Source organism: Nuphar pumila, chromosome 12 (assembly GCF_984573655.1).
Source record: "Nuphar pumila chromosome 12, dmNupPumi1.hap1.1, whole genome shotgun sequence".
Lineage (NCBI taxonomy): Eukaryota > Viridiplantae > Streptophyta > Magnoliopsida > Nymphaeales > Nymphaeaceae > Nuphar > Nuphar pumila.
This window is the reverse complement of record NC_143260.1, coordinates 102,991,154-103,015,195: the sequence shown is the minus strand read 5'-3', so window position 1 is coordinate 103,015,195 and position 24,042 is coordinate 102,991,154. Positions and strand designations below refer to the sequence as shown.

The following is a 24,042-nucleotide window of genomic DNA, read 5'->3' as shown; positions in this document are numbered from 1 at the left end:
GCCAAATCAACACGCAAGGTACAATTAAAATAAATCACTAAAAACAAATATGAAATTAAATAACAAGAAGTACTAGTTGTTGGGATAGAGAAAAACTAATCAAGTCTCTCAATCAACATGTGATATGGCCTTATTAACCACAAGTAGTGTTAAGGGTTGACAGAACGCTTGTCCTATGAAACCAATAAATTTTTTTTGAAAGAAACATGAAACCAATATCTGGTTGTGGTCATTTAGAGGAAGGAACTAGACAAGGGGGAGGTCTAGAGGCCACCCGACAGTGTTCTTGACTTATGAGTTATCTACTAGGATAGTGACATAGTAGTCTTCATTGTTTGATTTAATAGTAGTGAAATGTCCTTTTTCAAGGAGTTTCTTGCAGGGTTGTCTTGATCTACCACTTGCTGCAAGAAATGCAACAAGACTCTATGAGGAAGTTGATGTGGTTTTATCCTAAATGTGTCATTATTCTTGTTTATTATCCTGGTGGTGTTCTATGAGTAAATAATTGATGTTTCCTAAATTTTTGGTGAGTTATGAAAACATCTAATATGATATTTATGAAGATTAATTAGGTTGAACATGACAACTGCATGTCTAGAGCTTAGTTTTTTGGGGAATTCTGTGCTTTTATCCTAAATATGTTACTTATCGTTGATTATTCTTAGTTGTGTTCTATGAGTTGTGTTTGGCGTTTCCTAAATTTTAAGCTAGTTATGAAAACATCTAATATGATACTTTGAAGATTAATTAGTTTAGATATAACAACTGCATGGCAACAGCTTAGGTTCAAATTTCGAATACCAATACTTGTCTCCTAGTAACAGATCAAAACACAAAGAAGGAAACCATATTGAGGGTTTTTAAAATTTACTTGTGAACCATTAAAAACTCCCTTTTCCTCCAAATACACTAAATATAGCACCACAGAATCTAGTTTCCATTTGTTCAGTCATTCATTATTACCTCAAGATGTTGAAGAAAAATACTAGCAATGTAATTGTCTAGGAAGCATTTCAATTATTAGAATTTTCAGTTTTTCGACAATATCGGAATCAATTGCATTAATTCCAGTTAATGCAACTTGCTTTAAACAATCATGGATGCCTGTTAATACTAGGAACATGAGCAAAGGGCCAAAGAAATCTTCAACTTCCAAGTACCATGAGAAGCAAAGTGAGACTTAAAAACAATATATCTAATGTTGAATATTGAGATAAACATTATCCCTGCTGTAATGAAAGATAATGATAACAAGTCCTTTTGCAAATCAAAGAATCCTCCATATGGCCTTGTAACATGTGTTTATGTCATTATCTTATAAATCATTGATGAAATGAAGGAACAAATAAGAATGGACTTCTCTTTCCCGCGTGGTGGGCGGGATGGTTGTGAGGGTGATGAGTTGAAGGCACCAGATCAAACCTCACTGGCACACCGGGTGTATCCGTAGCTTTCAGAGGTGGGCCATGTAAGGCTTGGGTCCCCACCTAGGGTTTTCCTCGCTTCGGTGAGGGTTCCCTGTCGTAAAAAAAAAATGGACTTCTCTTCTGTTACTGTTCATTAAAATTCTCTTCTAGCTAGTCCTATAAATTTTGCAACCTGGGATACCATCTATGGAGAAAAAATATTGCAAACAAGTGCACGCCCTCCCCCCCGGGAAAGTACAAGTGTAATTTTTGGTAATTTTTTTTTTAGTTTCTCTTTTATTTTAACCATATGATGGTTATTGAAGAAATGAAGATATATACTGATTCAAACGTTGATCTAGCAAAACTTAAAATTTACAGTATGAAATACCATTTTTTTGTTGGTGAGTCAATTCGTATGTGTTGTTTGGAAAGTGGACCCAGTGATTTATTAGATTTTAGATTTAGGAATATTTGCAATAATGTGCGACAGTCCGAATGAGTTGGTGAGATCTGTATCTTCACAACTCAACACCACATTACTGTAATGCATTTAGTGGAAAACAACAGTATATATCAAGATGTTAATCCACTTCAAAGTTTATAAAAATACATTGAAGAAAAAAAAAGAGACTTGAGCTCGTTACTCTATGTTGGAATTGTATATCTAAGACGAGAAGTTGTTAGCAAGAACAATAATTTTTGTTTTTGGAGTAAGTTATATATGACAACTAAGAAAATTCATCAAAGAGAAGGTTATGAATATGTTGTCAAGACTCAACAGGTTAGAATAGTTTGAGAAAGGACACTTACAAATATTATTTTATAAAAAAAAATCCAACAGAGATCTGTTGATTCTGATATCTTTAAAAGTTTAGACATGTGTCAACACCTAACATGAAAAAAATGAATCAAGAGGTCCCATTAGTAATTCCACCATATTTGTAGAAGTAACTTTCAAAGAGGACTTGTATACCAATTTATACAGCACAACTAGATTTATAAAGACTATTATACTTAGAGACAAGCATTATACCTAACTGAAAATATGTAAAATATCCTTATCTACATGATTCCTGAAAAAAACAGACATTACTTAGACTAACACGCGCCCTTTTGTTTTTCAAGTGGAGAAAGGTACATATGAACTGTTCAAAGACAATGACCTTTGGTAGCTGAAAACAAGATGAATATTGAAAGATTCTTCAATTTCAATTTTGTGTGTTTTTGAGAAATAAAATGTTATGGTATTTTCCATTATATATATATATATATATATATATATATATATATATATATATATATATATATATATATATATATATATAGGGAGAAAAGAAACCGCACCCAGCACGAAGACCTGTTCGCACTAGCTCAGCCTGTCATACCTACTGTCGTCGTGCCAGCTGCGTAGAACTCTGAGGCTAGGACCCTGCCCGGGGCTTATGCTGGCGTCGGCTTGCACAAAGAGAAAACCCTTATGAGAATCGAACCTTGACCACCACTCTAGTGGACAAGGCCCCACCCTAATACGCCAACCTCCTTGGGGCTGAGAGAGAGAGAGAGAGGGGGGGGGGGGTCGGGGTTGCTAGGGTTTGTTAACGTCCATTGTTTTTCATGGATACTGAAAAGTCCTCACGCTTTTAATTACAAATTTTTGCATTTCCAGGTTAGGGCTTTGTACAGGATACCACCACCAATGATATTTTCTAAACTTCTAAGAAGAATATATGTCCTCGTAGAGTTATATGTTTCCAAGGCAGGATATCATTGTATAGAAATTATACAAAAACGCCCTTGGTTGTTCATCCAACACAAATCATTTCCATGTAATCCTGTGACTTTCAAGGGTAATAAAGTTTGGCATATAATATAGAATGAGTCCGTGACCAAGGGTAATAAAGTTTGGCGTATATATAGAATGAGTGGTAGCTGTACAACCCTTAAGTGGGCAGCTACCTCCGAGACTCTGCTGGTCGTCCATCATAGCTTGATGGACAGCCAAAAACAACTCAAAAAAAGACTAAAACATGTTTTTTTTGCATTTTTTGCCATCCATCAAGGCCGCAATGGACGGTCACTTTGTTTGCGCTGGTAGCTGCGGAGCTATCACATTATATATATATATATATATATATATAGTGATGGGTAGGTGCTAAACCCATGTTTAATCAGGCTTACCGTTCATCGCTTGCATTGATTGACGGTCAGTGTGTACAAAATAATCGCGTCAAAAAATGCTAAACAGCACCAAATCATGCAAAAATGTGATTTTTAGTGGCGCTTTTAAAGCGCTGCTAAAGGGTCACAGGGATGCATGCAGTATTAAAAATTTATAATACCATGTGCATCCTATGACCCTTTAGCAGCTGTTTTTAGCACCGCTAAAAGGTTTTTTGCATGTTTTAAAGCTTTTTAGCATTTTTTTTCGTTTTTTGCCTGATACCGTCCATCAATGCACACGATGAATGATCAGCACGATTAAGCATGGGTTCGGCACACGACTAAGCACGGATTCAACACCTATGCATTAAGCACCTACCCATTTTCCTATATATATTTATATAAATTAGAATATGTAACCCAACAAAATATGTAAACTAGTGTGAACCATAATTTTTATAAGTTTGTTTTGCAAATGTAACCCTACAGATGCATTCGGCATAGTCCATTTGCTTGAAATTGACTATTAGATCATCATAATCAGATCGAGAAATGTGATTTTGTATACCTAAATATTTATAAAAATTGTGAGCTGTTGATTTTAAGTCTTAAAAGAAACCTCTTATACATCATAATTGGATGATCTAAGAGTCTATTTCTATAAAACCAAGCATCTAGATTGCATCCGGTAAAATAAAAAAAAAAAACTATAAAAATCTCGGTGCATACCAGTTTACATGTTTTGTTGGTTTATATATATATATATATATATATATATATATATATATATATATATATATATATATATACACACCTACTTCCCAGGGATTCTCTAATTTACTCTCCTGTCGTGTCCTCTTAGGTACTATTCTTAACAGAAAATCGCAAAAGAAATGGTGTCTTGTGTTTTTTTACGTGTCCTGATGACAGATGAACACACACAAGTATCGTGGAGAGAGAGAGAGAGAGAGAGATGTGATTAGGAATTGCTATTAGAATGTGGATAAAAGAAATTGAGAAAATATATGGAGGTTCTGTACCATGATGCCATTCAATGGTACTCTCTTGTTTGTATAGATGTATCCACTAATTGTTTTATCATGTCTAACACATTAAAACTCATAATTCATGAAAATAAAAGTAGTTTAAAAATGGTATAATACCATCATTTTCCAGTGAACTTTAACATAAAAAAATAATTAATAAATAAAGCATGTTTAACACGATATAACTATTAGATTTTGCTTTTGGAACTTAGGTTTAGGTCTATGTTGTGTGTACCACCATAGAAGCAAAATTTATGTATGCATCATATCAGTTAGAGAAGGTGGCTTAGTCGGTAAACCCCATACACACACAAAAGTCAGAGAGACAATAGCAACTTGACAATTAACAAAGCTTGGTATAATACATGTTAACTCATAATTCTCAGAGGAGAGAATTGCATAAACAAAGTGAAAATGGGTCAGATAGGGATGGGTCTTTGCTTAGTTCATGTCCCTCCCACATCAACAAGACAGTGACAGTTCGATTATTGCTCGGTTCATCTAGGCTAGCTAGTACTTGCTATGTCACAAGGACACCAACAATGTAACGTGAGACATGCATATGCAATTTTTCCATGTAAATATAAAAAAAAAAGAGTTGTTTGTTACATGCTACCATGCTGGAACACCCTTAATTTGCCTAGAAAGGGACGCACTGGAAGAAAAGTTGTTCTGCAGGGGGAGGTGTGAATCAATTTTGATTGTAAAACAACCCTCCATCATTTAATAAGTGGGTCAAGGCACCTAATTTCCACAGGAGTTTTCATTGCACTCCTGGTGAGAAAGAGGCCGTCTTTCCTATGAAAGATGGCCTCTTTTATAGCATGTGGTGTGAAAGAAACACCCAATTATTCAAGATGCATGCAGTTGTTTTTTTTTTTTGGAGAGAAGATGCATGCAGTTGCTTCGTGATATCTTCTCTGCATCCTGAGAATCTCAAGATTGTGGTCTCTCTAGTTTTTTGCCATGTTGATTGAGTGATTGTTCGCGCCCCCACTATGTTATTATCTTTTTTTTATAAGATTATTTTTTTAGGTAATTCAAGAGAAAAACCTCCTTCACCGACCTCACATTGGCTGGCCTTCGATTGGTAAAGCACTTGAGGTCACTCTAGCTCACTCGGGGTACACCCAGCTTTGACCTTGAGGCAAGGAATGCCATCCGTGGGTTTCGAACTTGTGATGTCCCGTCAACTTGGTCACATTCACAAGTCGCCTCCTACCAGATGAGTAGAGCCCTTGTGGGCTTTTTATAAGATTTTTGTCGATAAGACGCCGACACTAAAAAAAGATAGCCTATCTTATTTGGTTTTTAAAAATTGTCCTCTTATTCTCAAATTTTAGGACCACTCTTGAGCTGTGTGACGTCTAGCAACCCTAAGGATGGTTTGGTCATGATTGGCAAAAAAGGGAGGGGTTGATTTTGAAAAATTGGATAAAGGAAAGATGGTTTTGGGATAGCAAGGTAAGGAAAGATGGTTTTGAAAAAAAAACTCTTTTTTTTTATATATATTAATCTTATGAACAATTAGGGGTGGCAATTGTGTCGGGTTGGCGGGTCAGCATACCTCAACCCGAACCCGACCCGTTTATTAAGCGGGTCGGCTGTGGCAAACACGAACCCGACCCGTTTAATAAACGGGTAACCCGACACGACCCGCCAACCCATTTAATAAATGGGTTGGGTCGGGTAAACGGGTTCTCAGGTTCGCGGGTCAGGTTGACAGGTCAGGTTGATGGGTTGACGGGTCGACGGGTTGGCGGGTTGACAGGTCGGGTTGGCGGGTTGACAGATGGGTTGGCGGGTTGACCCACCCGCCTAACCCGTTTATTAAATGGGTCAGCCGGGTTGGCGGGTTGGCATACCCCCAACCCGAACCCGACCTGTTTAATAAACGGGTTACGCGGGTTGACCTGTTTATTAAACGGGTTGGCTTAAGCCCAACCCGAACCCGCCTAAGAGGCGGGTTGGCGGGTCGGGTTGGTGGGTCGTGTCAGAAATTGCCACCCCTATGAACAATGACGTAGATGCCACTATTTTTTATTGCAAATATCATAACTGATTGCAAACTAGAAAATATAACAAACATGATCATTTTATTGTTTTCTTTAACAGCCCTTTTGTTAATTTGATTGAAATCTTAGCACTTGATTTTTTGAGAGACAACTTACATGATGCCTGTGGTTAATTTTTTTTCAGGTGACAACTTAGACAAGTGGTTCAACAAGGCATCTAACTTTTTAAACAACAAAAGCTAAAACCATCAAGAAAAAAAAATCAAATAGCCACATTTGTCTTATCTTGAATAGTGAATTGGCCATCTTTGACACATTTTCTCTAGTTTTGGCCAAAACACGGAATGGTGCCAAAAGTGAGTGTCATCTACATCGTTGTCAGTAATATTTCATCTTCTTTTTTGAAAAAAAAAATTTGTTTTGAGGTTGAATCACATTTTTTAGATGTAAACTGAAATGAGAACTCATTTCCAACTCAACTTCCAGAAGAATGGAGTTAGTAGCACAACAGTTATGAAAAACGTGCTGCCTTTCTATTTCTTTCTTTCTTATATGCAGCTTTGTTTTTGACAGTCGATTCCTTGAAATTTACATTAATGGTTTTACAATGAGGACTACAGATATTTTCAGTTTTGCTTAGGACTGTTGTTATCTTGCTGATGGGTAGATTGATTAGGCCTAACCCAGATCAAGCAATGGCTCAAGTTTGTAATGAGCCCATAAAACTATGCTAAACATCATTCAATGGCTAGTGCTCACCTTAATCCAGTGAAAGTCCGGTCAAGTTGTGCAGTGCCCACCCTGACCCGACTGCCCACCCAATGAGATATCTGGTTAGGGTGGACACCACCCGACCTGACTTCTTTTCATGCCAGAATAACATAACGAGTGGGAGTGGAAGGGTTTTGATTTAGTTTTTTTTTATAATGACATAAATATTTAATTATAATTTTAGGGGTTTTTGTATTTTTTAATTACTATTAGGATGAATTCATGAATAATGAATGCTTGATTTTTAGTAGAATATTAGGGGTTTTATTTTTTTTATCAATTACCATAAATGCATAAATTATGATGTTTATAGGAATTAGGGTTTTGATTTGATTTTTATAAATTTTTATGAATACTTAATTATGGTTTTATGGTTTTTATGTGTTTTTTTTAATTAACATTAAACATGAATCCGGTTAGAATATTAAGGATTTCATTTTTTATCAATTAGCAAAGATGAGACCTCTATGATTTTTATCAATTGCTATTTTTTTAATGAATTAGCAATGTATCAATTATGAATTGTTTTTTAATTAGTAAAAATCATTGTTGTCAATTGTAAAAGGTACACTTTAGATAACTATTTATTTTTTAACATATTATTAGTATAGTTTATTAATAATTATTGTTTTTCTTTTTTACTATATATTTGTGCCCACCTTAGTTTAGATTCTTGGCCCCCATCTCCTTGAATGACACGATAAATGATGACTTCTTAGTTAAATTTAGTGATATAAAAATACATGCTTTTATACAATTACATTGTACATGATTGGCTCATGGTTCAATACAACTATATATAGGTAAATATTGTTTACTAACGAAGGCAAGACTCTAATGAGTAGAAATTACTCTTCAAAAATTTCTAATTTTTTGTCCCTCAAATGTTGGATGTGATCTATATGGTTTGTTTAGTAGGAAACTCATTTTGAATCATGTGATTATAACAAGTGTTTAGGTTTTTAAAGAGGTCCAACAATCAATGGCCCACATTGTGCCAAAATTTCATAACTCAAAATATCATATATTTTCATTAGAAAAGCACCAACAAAGGCTTGATCCTTAGCTAACAAACCATGTTGAATACATCTATATGGTTAGATTGAGTCATATAACTTGCACCTATAATTTCTAGCTCATTAGTTTAATAGCAAATATTTTTCCATATATGTCTTTGTGTGTCCGCTACAAACAAAAATCGTACAAACTGTAGGGCAAACTAAAATTATTCTTTTAAATCACTACAAGAAATAAGGCATTTACTGGCGCTAATTAAGCCCCAGTAAAAGCCGGTAAAGGTTTTTATTGGTGCAAATTTAGCTCCGATAGTTTTGCCTATAAAAGTCTGGCGCTAATACATATACTAGTACTAATAATTTGAGCCAATAAATATCCTTTTTACTAGCCTTAAAATAGAAACGCACATAGAGAGAGAGGATGTTTGCTGTGGTGTCTCGTGAACACAGAGAGACATAAAGAGAGAAGGAGAGAGCGGACATTTTTCGAGAGAGAGAGAGACCATGAAAGAGTAGGGATGGCAGTGGATCGGGGGAAAGCGGAGCCCCGCCCTGCCTCGCCCCGTTTGGACCGGGGATGAAGGGTATGAAACGGGGATGGAGGCGGGGACGAAGGTTAAAATCCATCCCCGTCCGGGGGTGGAGGCGGGGATGGACATGCACTTTTCCCCGCCCCGCCCCGTCCCCGCCACGATCCCCGCCCCGCCCCGCCTCATCCCCGTTTGAACCGGGGATGGAGGACATGAAACAAGGATGAAGGCGGGGATGGAGGATAAAATCCATTCCCCGCCGGGGATGGAGGCGGGGGTGGAGGATAAAATCTTGAGGCGGGGCGGGGGTGGAGACCTTGTCCTCCGCCCCGCCCCTTCCCGCCCCACTGCCATCCCTACTAAAGAGTGAAAAGACAATTGCTTTTTGAAATCTGTCTTTTTACTGTCGCGCCTTTTTTGTGCACCAAGAAAAAATGACTTTTACTGGTGCATTTCTATTGTGTGCCAAAAAAAAATTAGTATACTGGCACAGTACATCACCTGAAAGTATAACTCATTTTTTTTACTGGTGCTAAATAAAATAGCGCTAGTCAAAATGCTCTTTTATTAGCACACACCAAGGGAGACACGTCAGTAAAAGAGCTTTTTCTTATAGTGAATCTCAGTATATATGCATTCTACATGATTGATCTTGTACAAATCAGCTCTTGAATCATCCTGATCATGACATATGAGCACGTCTTTAGAGCTTCAAATTAAATCAACAGTATCAAATTTTCACAAATATTCAAACTCAAAAAAATCATATTTTTTTTCATAAAAACAAAATCCATGTTAAATTAAGAAAGTCTGAATTGGTTAACAGTGAAGAGGAGGTATATGATCTCATTCTCAACTATGGAAAGAGATATTTCCCTCCACTATGGAAAGCACCTTCTTCTGTGGAAAGACTTCATTCAAGGAATGGTGATGAAGCTGTGCCTCATGAGGAAGATCTCAACGTTCTTCATATCTCACCTTTCCTTCATTCATTCCTTCTTCTCCAACAATTTTCTACTTCATATTCCATTTTTCATTGGTTTTTTCTGTTTCATCTTTCTTGATTTTAGCATCTTATCTGATTGACCTTTCCATTGTTTTCTCATGCATTTTCCTACAGTTTTCTTTCTTTACTTTTTTTTTTTATCCTTCTTTTGTGGTTGATGTTCTTGTATTTTATATACTTCATTGTGTAGTTTGAATTGTAATGAGATGTCTCAGTTACTTCACATGGTATCAGAGCAAGGGTTTCGTGATTGAGCTCATTCTTTAGTTTTCGCAAGGAGCAAAGCAATGCCAACCTTCAAGGTGGATCCGAAAACCTCTCTTGTTTGGAGTCCATCGAGAATCTCTTATACTTACACCACTCGACTATCTGGGCCAATCGTTGGTGCCAAGTGTGCTCACCAGAAATAACTATCCATAGTGGAGTCGTGCCTTGACAATTGCCCTTTCAGCCAAAAATAAGATGGGATTTGTCGATGGGTTTGTGCTCAAACCAGAATCGGCATCTCTCAGTTTTGACGCATGGATTTAGTGCAATATATATATATATATATATATATATATATATATATATATATATATATATATATATATATATATATAGAGAGAGAGAGAGAGAGAGAGAGAGAGAGAGAGAGAGACTGCCATGAAAGGTTTTTCCAAACCAATTGACCACTGATTTTTCAAATCCAGCAAGCCATTGTGACTCTACGACAAGAAAATCTCTCGGTAAACTACTCTATTATTGATATAAAATAACGGTAAAAAATATCTGCCATTTTTCAAAATCTCATGATTTTATTGTGAGATTTTGAAAGACTGATATAATCCCAAAAGAACACTATATTTTTCAAATATCATGTTTTTATCATATTACCAATGCGAGATTTGTACTTCTATATATTTGTATATTTTATTTCTTTATTCATATTTGATATATTTTAAAATTAAATATAATGAGATTTTTCAAACAACATAAATTTTTTAACTTATCTTGAGATTTTCCTTTGTCCAGAAAATCCCAATAACGAGATTTGTGGCTATGTATAAAATAAATAAAAAATAAAGAAAAACATGATGAGAGGCCACCACAAAAACAACCAAAGCAGCATTGGGCATTAACCAAAGTCAAATTAGCCACAATCTCAATTTGCCGAGAGGAGATCCAGCGGTCGCACCGACTACCTTGCAAAGTACTTGTTAGATAGGTGATGGCGAATGAGTACATTAATTTATAAGTAGGGATGGCAGTGGACCGGGGGAAAGCGGGGCCCCGCCTCGCCCCGTTTGGACCGGGGATGAAGGGTATGAAACGGGGAGGGAGGCGGGGACGAAGGTTAAAATTCATCCCCGTCCGGGGGTGGAGGCGGGGATGGACGTGCACTTTTCCCCGCCCCGCCCCGTCCCCGCCTCATCCCCGCCCCGACCACTTTTCCCCGCAATATCTCCTCCCCGCCCCGCCTCCATCCCCGTTTGAACCGGGGATGGAGGACATGAAACGGGGATGAAGGCGGGGATGGAGGATAAAATCCATTCCCCGCCGGGTATGGAGGTGGGGGTGGAGGATAAAATCTTGAGGCGGGGCGGGGGTGGAGACCTTGTCCCCCGCCCCGCCCCGCCCCACTGCCATCCCTATTTATAAGGTACTTAGCCGATAACTGGATCTACTCTCCAATTTGATGATCCATGATATATAGGAACTGCACCGTTTAGTTGATGCTCCTAGAGACTAATCTCTGCTTACTGTTAGTTTTAAGTGAACAAAGTGAGGGTTTTTGCAAGTTGACCATGCACACCTGCATGCATCAAGTGAGATGTACGGTGGTGATGGAATATAACCAGTGTTTGGTTGTATACAATATGACCCTAACTTGTCTCGATCACAAAACTTGGTGGAGCCCACGGAAGGACATGGGTTGAGCAGCCAGACAGGGCAGCACCATTTTTTTTGTGCATCGTGATTGCACCTGATCGGCTATCTAGCTAATCGTGCATGATGCCAAACTCGTCAAGATTCAAGAAAAGCAATGGTGGTGGCGTGAGGGTGGTCAATCTATTAACAGCAAGGAAAGCAACAAAATAGCAGCATTAAATACATTTTAAATCAAGTAAAAACGGTTTTGCCCTATGAAACCCTACGATCATGACTTTGAGCTCTACAGCCCTACAACCCTCTTGTAACCCTCTCCATTGATAACCTTCTTTAACATAGATGCAGATAAAAAGCACATCTCTCTCTCTCTCTCTCTCTCTCTCTCTCTCTCTCTCAAGGATGGAGAACAAACCAGCTAAGGAATCCCAATGCAGTGATGCCCAAGAAGACTCGAGCTCAGACGACATAGGCCAGAGCCATACTAGACCTTATGGGTGCACCTTTTGCAACAGAGACTTCTCAAGTGCTCAGGCTTTAGGTTTCCATTTCTCCATCCTTCTAACCGGAGCATCATTAGGCCTTCGCCGAATATGCTCAAACCATCATAAACGATTCTCACTTATCTTATTTTCAATGGATGCAACGTCGACCTTCTTACGTATTTCCTCGTTCCGAATCTTATCTTTTAGTATATGTTCACACATCCATCGAAGCATACGCATCTCAGTTACACTCATTTTTTTGAAAATGATGTCTCTTGGCAGCCCAACATTCCGTACCATATAGTAAAGCGGGTCTAATTGTCGTCTTATAGAACTTCTCCTTCAACCACAATGGCATTCTACGATCGCGCAACACTCCAGTTGCACTTTTCCATTTCATCCACCCAACCTTAATCCTCTACGAGCAAGGAAAAACCCCGGGTCAGGCCCCACGACCACCCTACCTTACTTAGCCCGCCTTCAAAAGTTATAAACACACCCATACGCCAGTGTATCGAGTACCAATGCAACTATGGTTCCAGTTCAGTTGCCATTTGATGAACCAACTAGAAGGCACTCAAAATCTAGACAGAAAGTCACTCCATTCTACTGGTTCTGCTCACCTGTTGTTCCAGTTGGCATTCTTAGAGTTTTTCATTTAGACCTTTTAAGGATAGGATGAATTAAAGGGGATCAAATGATCCTATACTCCCATGTCTTATAGGGTTTTTTTTTTTTTTAATATTTCCACGGAGAAACCACTCCCAGGATCAGAGACCTAGCTGTGCTAGCTTGCCTGCCATACTTATGGTGGCTGTCCTAGCAGCATAAATTAAACTCTGCAAGTTTATCCCTTGCCCTTAGAGATTCTCCACGCTTTTGTTTGCGCAAGGGGTGATGTCTATGGGATTTGAACCTAGACCACCTGCCTAGCGGCCTAGGTCCCATCCACTGCACCAAACCCCTTTGGGGAGGAACCTATGTCAGTTGGATGTAGGTCCTACTCAAAATGGTGCCACATTATTGGTCCTGTGACCTGAGTTAATTATGAGACATGAGAACAATTGGATCCTAAATCCTTTTTCTATTTTTTTTTTGTAAGAACACGTAAACCAGGAAAATTTTCTGGTTAAATGCCATCCTATTCTGATCTTATCATCCAAATTTTGGCATTATTTTTTACATCTTTCATATCGAGACCTGGTAGAAAATACTCACCACATCTGAAAGAAATCGAAACTAGAATTCCGTGCCCTTTTCTTTTAAATAAATGCATGTTGCCTTAGAGTTCATGATTTCTTGGCGCTCATATAGAAATTTCTCAATTTCATTTCATAGGATGTCATGTTAACAACTTCAGATGTACCCCTCTTTAGCCAATGCAGATCTCAAATCAGTGTTAGACCGGACGATATCTTTGTAATGCAAGTTTTCAAGCTTCATGGACTCCAAGGGGTTGCCCACATGGTTTCAGGCTTATGGACAGGGAGACATCCCCCTACCCTAAGTTATAATACCCATGGTTTTTTTTTTTATGACGAAAGAAAACCCTCATCGAGAACCTGGTCGCTTAATGGGCATGTTTCCCTGTAAGAATGGCAGTGGACCGGGGCGGGCCGGGGGACAAAGTCTCCACCCCGCCCCGTTTCAAAATCCGAACCTCCATCCCCGCCTCCATGCCCGCCCGGGATGGATTTTAACCTCCATCCCCGTTTCATGTCCTACATCCCCGGTCCAAACGGGGGCGAGGCGGGACGGGGCCCGTTTCCCCTTGGTCTATAGTCATCCCTTAAAGGATTGGGGACGGGGCGAGGCAGGGAGGGGCCCCGTTTCCTCTTGGTCTATAGTCATCCCTTAAAGGATTGGGGATGGGGCGGGGCAAGGCGGGGATGAGGCGGGGTGGGGGAAAGTGTAAGTCAATCCCCGCATCCACCCCGGCACGGGGATAGATTTTAACCTTCATCCCCGCCTCCATCCCCGTTTCATGCACTTCATCCCTGGTCCAAATGGGGCGGGGCGGGGCCCTGTTGTCCCCCGATCCACTGCCATCCCTACTTCTCTGTGAGGTAAAACCGGCATTGAGGACACAACCACTCAACCTTAGGTGCCTCAACCATGAAAAAGCAACAACAGCCTTCATGCGGCAGCGGGATTCGATCCTGGGCCTTCAGCTTGACATCACGGTGGTAATCCAATCACATTTGTATATAACTGATCTTTCAGTTATGCTCATTCCTCACCAAACGACTCAACTTGTATGAGATGTGGCATTGGCCACACTTCCAGACTTTTCAAATAAGATGCAGGGTTCCCTAGTGAGATGTATGGTGGGGACTAGGAGTGTAATCAGGTTGGGTTCGGGTCGGTTTATTCAGACCCGACTTTGAATCGAGTTTTAAAGTAACATGCAAACCCGACCCAATCTAATTTTGGTTCCGGTACCCCCAGAAACTGTAGACACATATGGGTTAACGAGTTCAGAGATCCATTGGGTCAGGTATTTAGTAGACCCATTTTGATTTGGATCGGGTTCAAATATGAGTATGGCATATAAGTCAACGGGATTGGGTATCAACAGCTCGGTTCTTAACAGGTTTGGGTTTCAGCTTGGGTCTTGATATGATCCCTATTCTAAACTTAATTATCCACAATAAAAAATTTGTAAATTAATAGAATAAACTGTTTATTAAGAAGATTATATGCTAATAAAAATAGAAGCTTAATGACAATTTTAAATAATGTCAAAATCTGAATATAAAAAAATATATCTATGTCAAACAAACATTTTAAGTTAAAAAAATAATAATAATATATCATATTCAAAATGTATCAAATTCAATTAGTTATCAAGTATTATTTTGGGATTCACTTCAATCTGACAATTTACATGACAAAAGAGCAATAAGAAGTATATGAAAAAAAATGAATGAAAGTTTGATTACTAAAATGCAATGCATATTAATTTTAAGTTTATCCACACCTTTAAATGTTTAATTGAATCTATAATATTTATCAATTGGAAACTTTCATATGGTTTGGGTATGGGTTTGTTCAGTTATATAGTCGGGTGGGGTACAGGTAAGTTCGGGTATGGGTGTATGGTCAGTTCAGGTACAAAGCGGGTTTAGGAAAGTAATTGGGTCGGTTTCGCCTTTAAAATATAGAGAACCATTTGAGTTCGGGTGCATAATGGGGTTGGGTCTGTTTGGATTCGTGTCTTCATTTACAATACCCAAGAGCCAACCTGTTTTTACAACGGGCCTATATTTTGGACCCAACCCAAAGACATGGTCCACTAATATTTGTTTGGGTCGGGTATACCCGACCCAGTTACGCCCCTAATGGGGACTCAACATAACCGCACCTCAGTTATATACTATATGACAATATGCTCTCAGCCTCCCACTTAGGGGTGTGAATGGGTCTGGTTAGACCCAAACTCAACCTGTAGCAAACCCTATAGGGTCAGGGTTTGGTAATAAATAAAAAGGTTCAATTAAAATCTGGGCCGGACCTGAAGGATCTGATTAATATGTAAAGACGGGTATGGCTTGTAAAATTTTATGTCAGACTTAGGCGCGACCCGAGTTCCGACTAAGATTCACAAATTTTCAATGTAAAAAAAGACAAAAAAATTATTATTTTACCAGATATGGTCCCTGTATGATTCATATAATCCTTATAGGATCCGGGTATGGTTCCTCTTATGCTGGGCCCAATCAAACCCGAGTCAGGACCAGTACGGCAGTACCATCATCTCAAATCAAGTTTGGGTCTGATTTCACTTGAGTCCGAACTAAACCCGACCCGTTGGCACCCTAGTCCCACTACCAAGTCCATTCATGGCAATTCGGTAAATAAACAAATACCAGAGCCTGTTTTGGCAAACTAATGCACGACAAACCTGAAGCAGCGGCAGGGGCAGAGCTACCCATAGAAAACATGGACCTCATCTTTGGCATCGCGTCCCGGTTTTTACCACGAATACCATGGTTAGGTATTTGGTTGGATCCAATTTGGTTTTAATTTCTTTTATCCAAATCCGGATCCGAATGTATGAAATCTGATTATGTTAGATCTGGTCCGAATCCGACCCGTTTCAGATCCCTGTCAATGCAGATGGGTAAATAAGCCAATCTTTGAGCCCGTTTTCTCAAACGAAACATATAACAAAAGATGGAAATGCTAACGAGAAGGGAGTCTATTTTTAGCTTTGTGCACCGATTTCCCAGGAGTTCCCAATTCCTCCCGTTTTCTACGCGACCGATCGGGGAATTCAGATTCCCCCGTTTGGGTTTCCGATCGCCGGAGAAATGTTCAGGAATCGGGAGGTAATCGCAACGCCGGTGGTGGCGTGGGCGCTCGGCATCTTCTGGGAGAAGATCGTCGGCTTCTTCTGGCGCGGCCTCAAGATCGCCGCCTCCGTCTTCCTCTTCCTCTCCTTCCTCTACATCTTCTACTCCTCCCTCACGCCGGCCCGCCGCTACGCCGGCTGCGTCGACTTCGTGGCGGGGCCGGCGGCCCCGGCAGACGCCGCCGAGCAGGACGTGCTGAACGTGAGCCACATCGTGTTCGGCATCGGCGCGTCGGTGGAGACGTGGGAGAGGCGACGGCAGTATGCGGAGCTTTGGTGGAGACCCGGAGAGACTCGCGGGTTCGTCTGGCTGGACCTCCGGCCCGAATCGTGGGCGGATCGGGGCCCGCCGTACCGGGTCTCGGAGAACGTCTCGGGCAGGGGGTTCTCCGGATCGGCGTCGGCGGTGAGGATAGCGAGGATCGCTGCGGAGAGCTTCCGACAGGGGTTGGCCGGGGCACGGTGGTTCGTGATGGGGGACGATGACACGGTGTTCGTGCCGGAGAACGTGGTGGCGGCGCTGGCGCGGCTCGACCACCGGGCGATGTGGTACGTCGGCTCGCCGTCGGAGAGCGTCGAGCAGGACGTGGTGCACTCGTACGGGATGGCCTTTGGTGGCGGCGGCTTCGCGCTGAGTATCGGCGCGGCCGCGGCGCTCTCGGCGGCCATCGACGGCTGCCTGGAGAGGTACGGCGCGTTCTACGGCAGCGACCAGCGCGTCCAGGCATGCATGAGCGAGCTCGGCGTGCCCCTCACCCGGCACTCGGGGTTCCACCAGGTCCGTACCAAATCCTTCTCTCTCTCTCTCGTGGTAAATGACCGCTGGGTCCTTTTCGTTTGTGATCCCAAAAGGACTATTGGGTCCTTTTCTTGGACCAGGTAGGATAACGCAATATCCTGAATTATCCTAGTTTTTTCGTAAATAGGTTATTCCGAGGTACATTTTGGTTATTGATCACTCATGTGGTTACACGGTCAGAGCTCCTTTGGATGCCGTCGATCTCAAGATGAACGGCATCCAGAGACCTGTACGAAAGAGATGCCTATTTCATGGATGGCCCCACCCTTTTTCCCGATGTCGTTCATATTTTGGATGGTCATCATCTTAATGGTTTAAAAATGAACGAGCCCTGTTCACCATTCATTGGGTGGTGTTCATGATCCTCTCTCAATTTTGGTTATAGTTTGAGTTTGCAAGCAGGCTTGAGAAACAAGACGATCTGCTCGTGATTCGGCTTATGATCAATTCCTAAAAGAGGCCTTCTGACCTGTAAAATAGGTGGGGGCCAAGCCGAATACGAACAACCGTTGTTTTGCTTTGAGTCTGAGTTTGTACGGTAGTGTTAAGATATATTTTATATCGCATAATATAGTATAAAATAAACAATCAAAATGTCGTTAAGTAATGTTTTAGTCAAAGATATATTTTATATCACATAATATAGTGTAAAATAAATAATCAAAGTGTTTGAGTTGAAAGCTTAAAAGCCTCATTCTTCCAATCTTTGAAACAATGTATTTTTTACATAAAAAAGTAATCTGTTTGAGCTTGACTCGAAAATTTTAAAACATTTTTGTTTAGATAATCCAAATAAAAAATCCCTTGTCACTCGCTGCACATTGGTTGGCCACCAGTTGGTATAACCCTTGAGGTCCCTCTGCCCACTGGGGAGTACACCCAGCTTCTACTCGCGTCACACGAGTCAAGGAACGCTACCTTGGGTTTTGAACTTGCGACATTCTGTCAACGACGACATTCACAAGTCATTCCTATTAGGGAAGGGAGCTCTTGTTATGAGATTGTCATGATATTGATCACTTAGTGGATTGTGTGATCAGATAAAGTATTCGGGGCCAGTTGAATGGTGCCATTTGTTTTGGGTCCTCACTCTTTGGCTTTTAGCAAGAAGGATATAGTACCCATGGCATTGGATAGAAATGAATGTAGGAGAAGGATTCATGTGGAAGACCCATAATGATTTTCTTTGTTGGTTCATATCGCCGACCCCAATTGTTTTGGGATGAAGGCGTAGTTGATTTTCTTTGTTGGTTCATATCACCGACTCCAATTGTTTTGGGATGAAGGCGTAGTTGTTGTTGTTGTAGAATCGAACCCTAACTCTGTCTGACAGCTTAGGCCCGTTCCAACTAAGCTAACCCATCGGGTCGATGGTTAACCAGCAAGAAATTAGTTTTGATCCTTTTCTGGCTGACAACTGTCCTCATGTAGATTGAGCTCGAGGGCAAATGGTGGCATTTGAATGGGTCGAGTATTTAACTAAAGTGTTAGCCCTGAGTACCGGGTCGGGTTGGTTCATCATACATGGGGCGGGTTCAGTAGTCAGTGGGCTGCCAGCAAGGATGCTATGGACCGAACTGAACAAAAACTTTACTGAGCTCAAGGGCAGACCCTGTTGGACTTGTTGGGGTTGGGTGAATTTCAAGTAAAGTTACTGGTCCCCATGGTTAGTACCTATTAGGCAGTACTAGTACATAAGGTGGATGAAGCCCACGGTAACCGCTAGCATCTATTTTGTGAAAGCCGCTATTGCCTAGAGGAACCTTGCAGTAACAGGTGGTGCTATCCATGGTGGCTTTGCATGTTACCAAACTGAAGAGAATTTAAGGGTCTTCTAAGTCTGATCCATTGTTATCAGTATCGGTGCGTATCGGCCGATACGCATTGGATCTTCAGAATTTCGATAGGCTGAAGGCCTGAATCGGTTATTTTTTAATAAAATATAAAAAATACTAAAACATTTTTAATATTATTTAAATTTTATTTTAATGGTTTTAACACGTGTCATGTTATGATTGATATGTTATAATTTTTTTTATTATTTTGGGGCCTATGCAGAACGATTCAATATGGTCCGATACAGCTGAATCGGTGGCCTAATTAACCATTCAGGGCCGATACCGATACTGACAACATTGGTCTGATCTGTTTCTGTTAGAAATTTAATCAAGTAACCGACTTACCTAGCACCCTACCAAACCATGAATAGGGAAAGGTCTCAACTTGACCAATGCTGGCAGTATCAGTATCGGCCCTGAATCGACTTTGGGCCACTGATTCTGCTGTAACGGCCGATACCGATGCTCAAGTGAATTGTTTTGTACATGCCAAAAATAAAAAATAAAATATTATGTGTCAATCAAAATGTGGCATGTGTTAAAATTATTAAAATGATATTAAAAATTTTATTTTTAAATATTTTTATATTTATTAAAAATAACCGATTCAGGGGTGATGTGTATCGATTTTCTGCTGATACGGCCGATACACACCATACTGACCATTGTCAGAGACCGAGAGGCAGTTTGGTATGAAAAGAACGCACTTTAAAATTAATAATAAATAACACCCGCTGGGTGGCAGCGGGTTCGAGGAGAAGGTGCTGACCCTTTAGGCCCAAGTTCATGCCTTAAATTGGTGGGCTCCTCATGGATTTGGTTATCAGTGACCCTACCCGGGATTTACCTAGCAGGGAGGTGGGCTCATTAAGTGACTTAGTTGTCACCAGGGGTGTCAATGGGTCGGATTTGGTTCGGACCCAGTTAGTACCAGACTTGAACTTGATTTTTTTAGTATAGTATCGGGGCTGGACTAGGGTCTAATCAGGACTATTATAAGAAAAACCATAACCACATCAGATAAGAATTACATGAACCAGACCCGAACCATACCGGGTAAAACCATATTTTTTATCATTTTTACATTGAAAATTTATGGGTCTTAATCGGAACTCGAGTTGGGTACGGGTCTGGTATAAAATTTCACAAACCATACCCAGGTGCATGTATTAATCGGACCTTTGGGTCTGAACTCGGGTCTTAATCAGGTCTTATTTATCACCATACAGGGATCCTATAGGGTTTGGTTTGGGTCAGGTTCGGGTAAACCAGGTCCGATGACACTCACTTGTGTCGATGATGGTTATTTGTTGTTTATAATAATAATAATAATAATAATAAAGAACGTGAACTTTGAAAAGACAGTTGCTCGTCAATGATTTACTTACTTTTTATTCAAATGCTGATTAGATATTTGGTTTGAAAAGAGTGTGGGAGACTGAGTTTTAATTTTAGGTTTCAAATAATTAAAAGATTGTAACGGTAATTTACATAAAATCGTTTATTGTATGGCAGAATTAAGTTTTGCCACTCAGTTTCAATTTTTTTAAGATGAAGGACTAACTTTTTGATAAATTGCTCAAATGATTGTTTAAGTCACCCAACTTAACATACTAAAATAAGTGTTTAAACCTTTTCTTTCTTTTAATGACTTTCGTAGGTGTCTAATTTTGTTAGCAAATAAGAAATTTTAGAGTAAATATAACACATGAAACCAACTAAACAATTTCTAAAAAGGCTAAGCATTTTTTAAAATATTAAAAAAATATTTCATGTTAATCATAACGTGACATGCATTAAAACCATTAAAATAATATAAAAAAATAAAATTAAACTTTTTTTGCATTTATTAAAAAATAGCTGATTGAGGTCAGTATTGTATCGTATCGGCCGATACTAACAACATTGTACGAATCACCTGGTTCACCGCTGAAAGAATGTACTGACTTGAAAATGCCTAAATTGTGATATGCAGGTCGACCTGCATGGCGACGCCTACGGGCTGCTGGCGGCGCATCCAGTGGCGCCGCTGGTCTCGCTGCACCACCTCGACGCAGTGCAGCCGCTCATCCCGTACAAGACCCAGCTGGACTCTCTAGCATCACTGATGGGCGCAGCCAGGCTCGACCCGGCTCGGGCCCTGCAGCAGGCCTTCTGTTATGACCAGGTTCGCCGGTGGACCGTCTCGGTCTCGTGGGGCTACACGGCCCAGATATACCCTTCGCTGTTGGCTCCCTACGAGCTGGAGACATCCCTCAGGACGTTCCGGACGTGGCGGAGCAGCCAGAACGGGCCCTTCACCTTCAACACCCGGCCGGTGCCGGACGAGCCCTGCACCCAGCCGGTGATCTTCTTTCTGGACCGAGTCGAAAACGTCACGGGCAATGCAAGCATCACGACGTATCGGAGGTACGTACCGGATCTGGATAAGGTGTGCCGAGACAAGAAGTACCCTTCCTTGGCCATACAGAACGTTCAGGTCTTCTCTGCCAAGATGCCACCCTCAGCTTGGACCAAGGTGAGTGGTGATAGAATGGTTTTTGGTTTGAAATTGAATTCCAATCTGTGCGTAGTGTGTTGGGAATCTGGCGTGGGGCCCACATTGATTGGTCTGGTTTGTGTTGGATACCTGGCCTGACCCGAACTTGAAGTTCGAGTGTAAGTCATAGGGGTTGGGTTTTGGATCCCATTTCTTCACCCGACATGACTCGGGTATGATACCCAATCCCGGTTTATTATTCGGGCAGGTTTGAGCGAATCATGATGGTTAGGGTATCCGAAGTTTAACAGCCCTAAATTGTGGTGTCAACGGGTTGGGCTCGACTGGACCACGATAAAAATAAGTAATGTGCAAAATGTAGCCCACAAGGGCTATACCTTCTTAGCTAGGGGTGAGTGTGGGTTTGTCACTTGAAATAGAGAGACAAAGGCATTCTTTCTTTCTTTTCTTAAGTCTCATGTGGCAGAGGGATTCGAACCTGGGCCTTCAGCTTTGCACAGGACCTCGCGATCAAGGCATCCCTTGGTGTAAGGTTAAAGCTGGGTGTACTTGCAGAGGTTTAAACTTGGTCAAGTTCAATGTTGTCAGTATCGGAATTGGACATGTATCGTTTGGCCAATTATTCAGGTGTATCGGCCGAATACTCAAGTGTATCGTTCTGAATCTGCTAAAAATAATTAAAAATTATTACGTGTCAATCAGAACGTGACATGTGTTAAAACCATTAAAATAATATTAAAATTTTAATTTTAAACAATTTTTTACATTTATTAAAAGATAGATCTATCGAATTTCTGGTGATATGATACGTATCAGCCGATACATGCCACACCCGATACTGACAACATTGGTTAAACTAGAAAAAGAAAAACTATTTTAATTTATATTCCAGAGGAAAAAAGTTCTGGTGAATAATAAAAAATTAACATAAATGCCCCTCATGAGGCAGTTTCCGCATATGCAGCTCAGGCTGCAAACAGGTCAGATATGGTCAGATGTCGGATCTGAATCTAACATGTTTTTTGGGGGGACATGGATCCTTTAAGTAAGATCTAGGGCTGGACATAGGGCTGCATTGGGCCCGACATGCCTGACTACGGCTTGACTCAGTTATAATTGGGCTCAGGTCAGGCCGGGCCCTTACGCCTGGTCCAGTTAATCAGTCGGGCCCTGTTCATTTTGCACATGGGTCCGGCCCGACTTTATTCAGGCATGGGCTGCAAAGTGCAGTATGAGCCCCACCTGATTCGGGCCAGGTACCCAAAGCCCGATGAGCAGCCCGGCCCAATGGCCACCCTTAGTAAGATCCGAATGTGCATTCAGATTCTATTCAGATCTGTTCAATCAGATTACTTTTGGATTTGGGTCAGATTGTGATCAAGAATGGATCTGATTCAAAATTCAACCTGATTACAATTTTTTTACATGTAAATAGCTTGTTTTTGTTCTTTTTTTTTTTTTTTTGATCCAGTGTTAGGATCACATGCATTCATATTAGGATTCAACCTTACCAATTTTGGGATCTGATATAGGATTTGGATTCAGAATAGTATTTCAGATTCGGATTTGAATCTGGCAAGGGTGTTTTATTTCGTTTATGTTGTTAAAATTCTCTCTTTTTATTACATATATTTAGTCTGACAAAGGAAGAATAACCACAGGCCAAGAGAAGACAGTGCTGCGATGTAAAGTGGGGCACATGGAAAGGCACAATTGATGTTCGATTGAGGAACTGTGGACCACGTGAAACGATAACTCCACCCTGAGACTAGCTAAATTTTGCCTGCAAGACTGTACATAGAGAGGATGGATTATAGGATTTTTTTTTTTTTATGAGGAAAGAAGGTTATAGGAAATTGTCATTCTTGCAGTTTAAAGTGCGTGTTACATGTTGAAAATAAGAATATTTTTTTCTCATATTTTTCATTATCTGCTGTGCGGTTTGTGTACACATATATTTGCATAGTGTTTATTTATTTATTATAACAAAGGAACCCTCAACGAGAACCGGGTCACTTAATGAGCCTTCCTAAACTCTGGGTTGAGGGAGGACACGACACGACCACTCAGTTTTACGTACTCCAACCACTGGTTGCTCTCCAAGATGAGGAGTGTACCCTCAGCGAAGTTCTCGCTGGCATTAAACTAAATTTGGGCAGCTTCCTCTCGTGTGCTTCAGTTATTTTGGATTTGCGGGCAGCAAGGATCGAGGGTCCTCTCTAGGGGTGGCAAAACCTGACA

At 40.6% G+C, this 24,042-nt stretch overlaps 1 protein-coding gene across 1 annotated transcript; it reads left to right on the top strand.

Annotated features, from left to right (window-relative positions):
- Window positions 1-16,570: 16,570 nt before the first annotated feature.
- On the top strand, window positions 16,571-23,704 carry LOC149821391 (uncharacterized). Its single transcript, XM_089983393.1, has 3 exons — window positions 16,571-17,442; window positions 21,277-21,819; window positions 23,463-23,704. The coding sequence occupies exons 1-3, from the start codon at window positions 16,624-16,626 to the stop codon at window positions 23,565-23,567; spliced, it is 1,467 nt and encodes a 488-aa protein (XP_089839519.1). The 5' UTR covers window positions 16,571-16,623; the 3' UTR covers window positions 23,568-23,704.
- The last annotated feature ends 338 nt before the right edge of the window (window positions 23,705-24,042 follow it).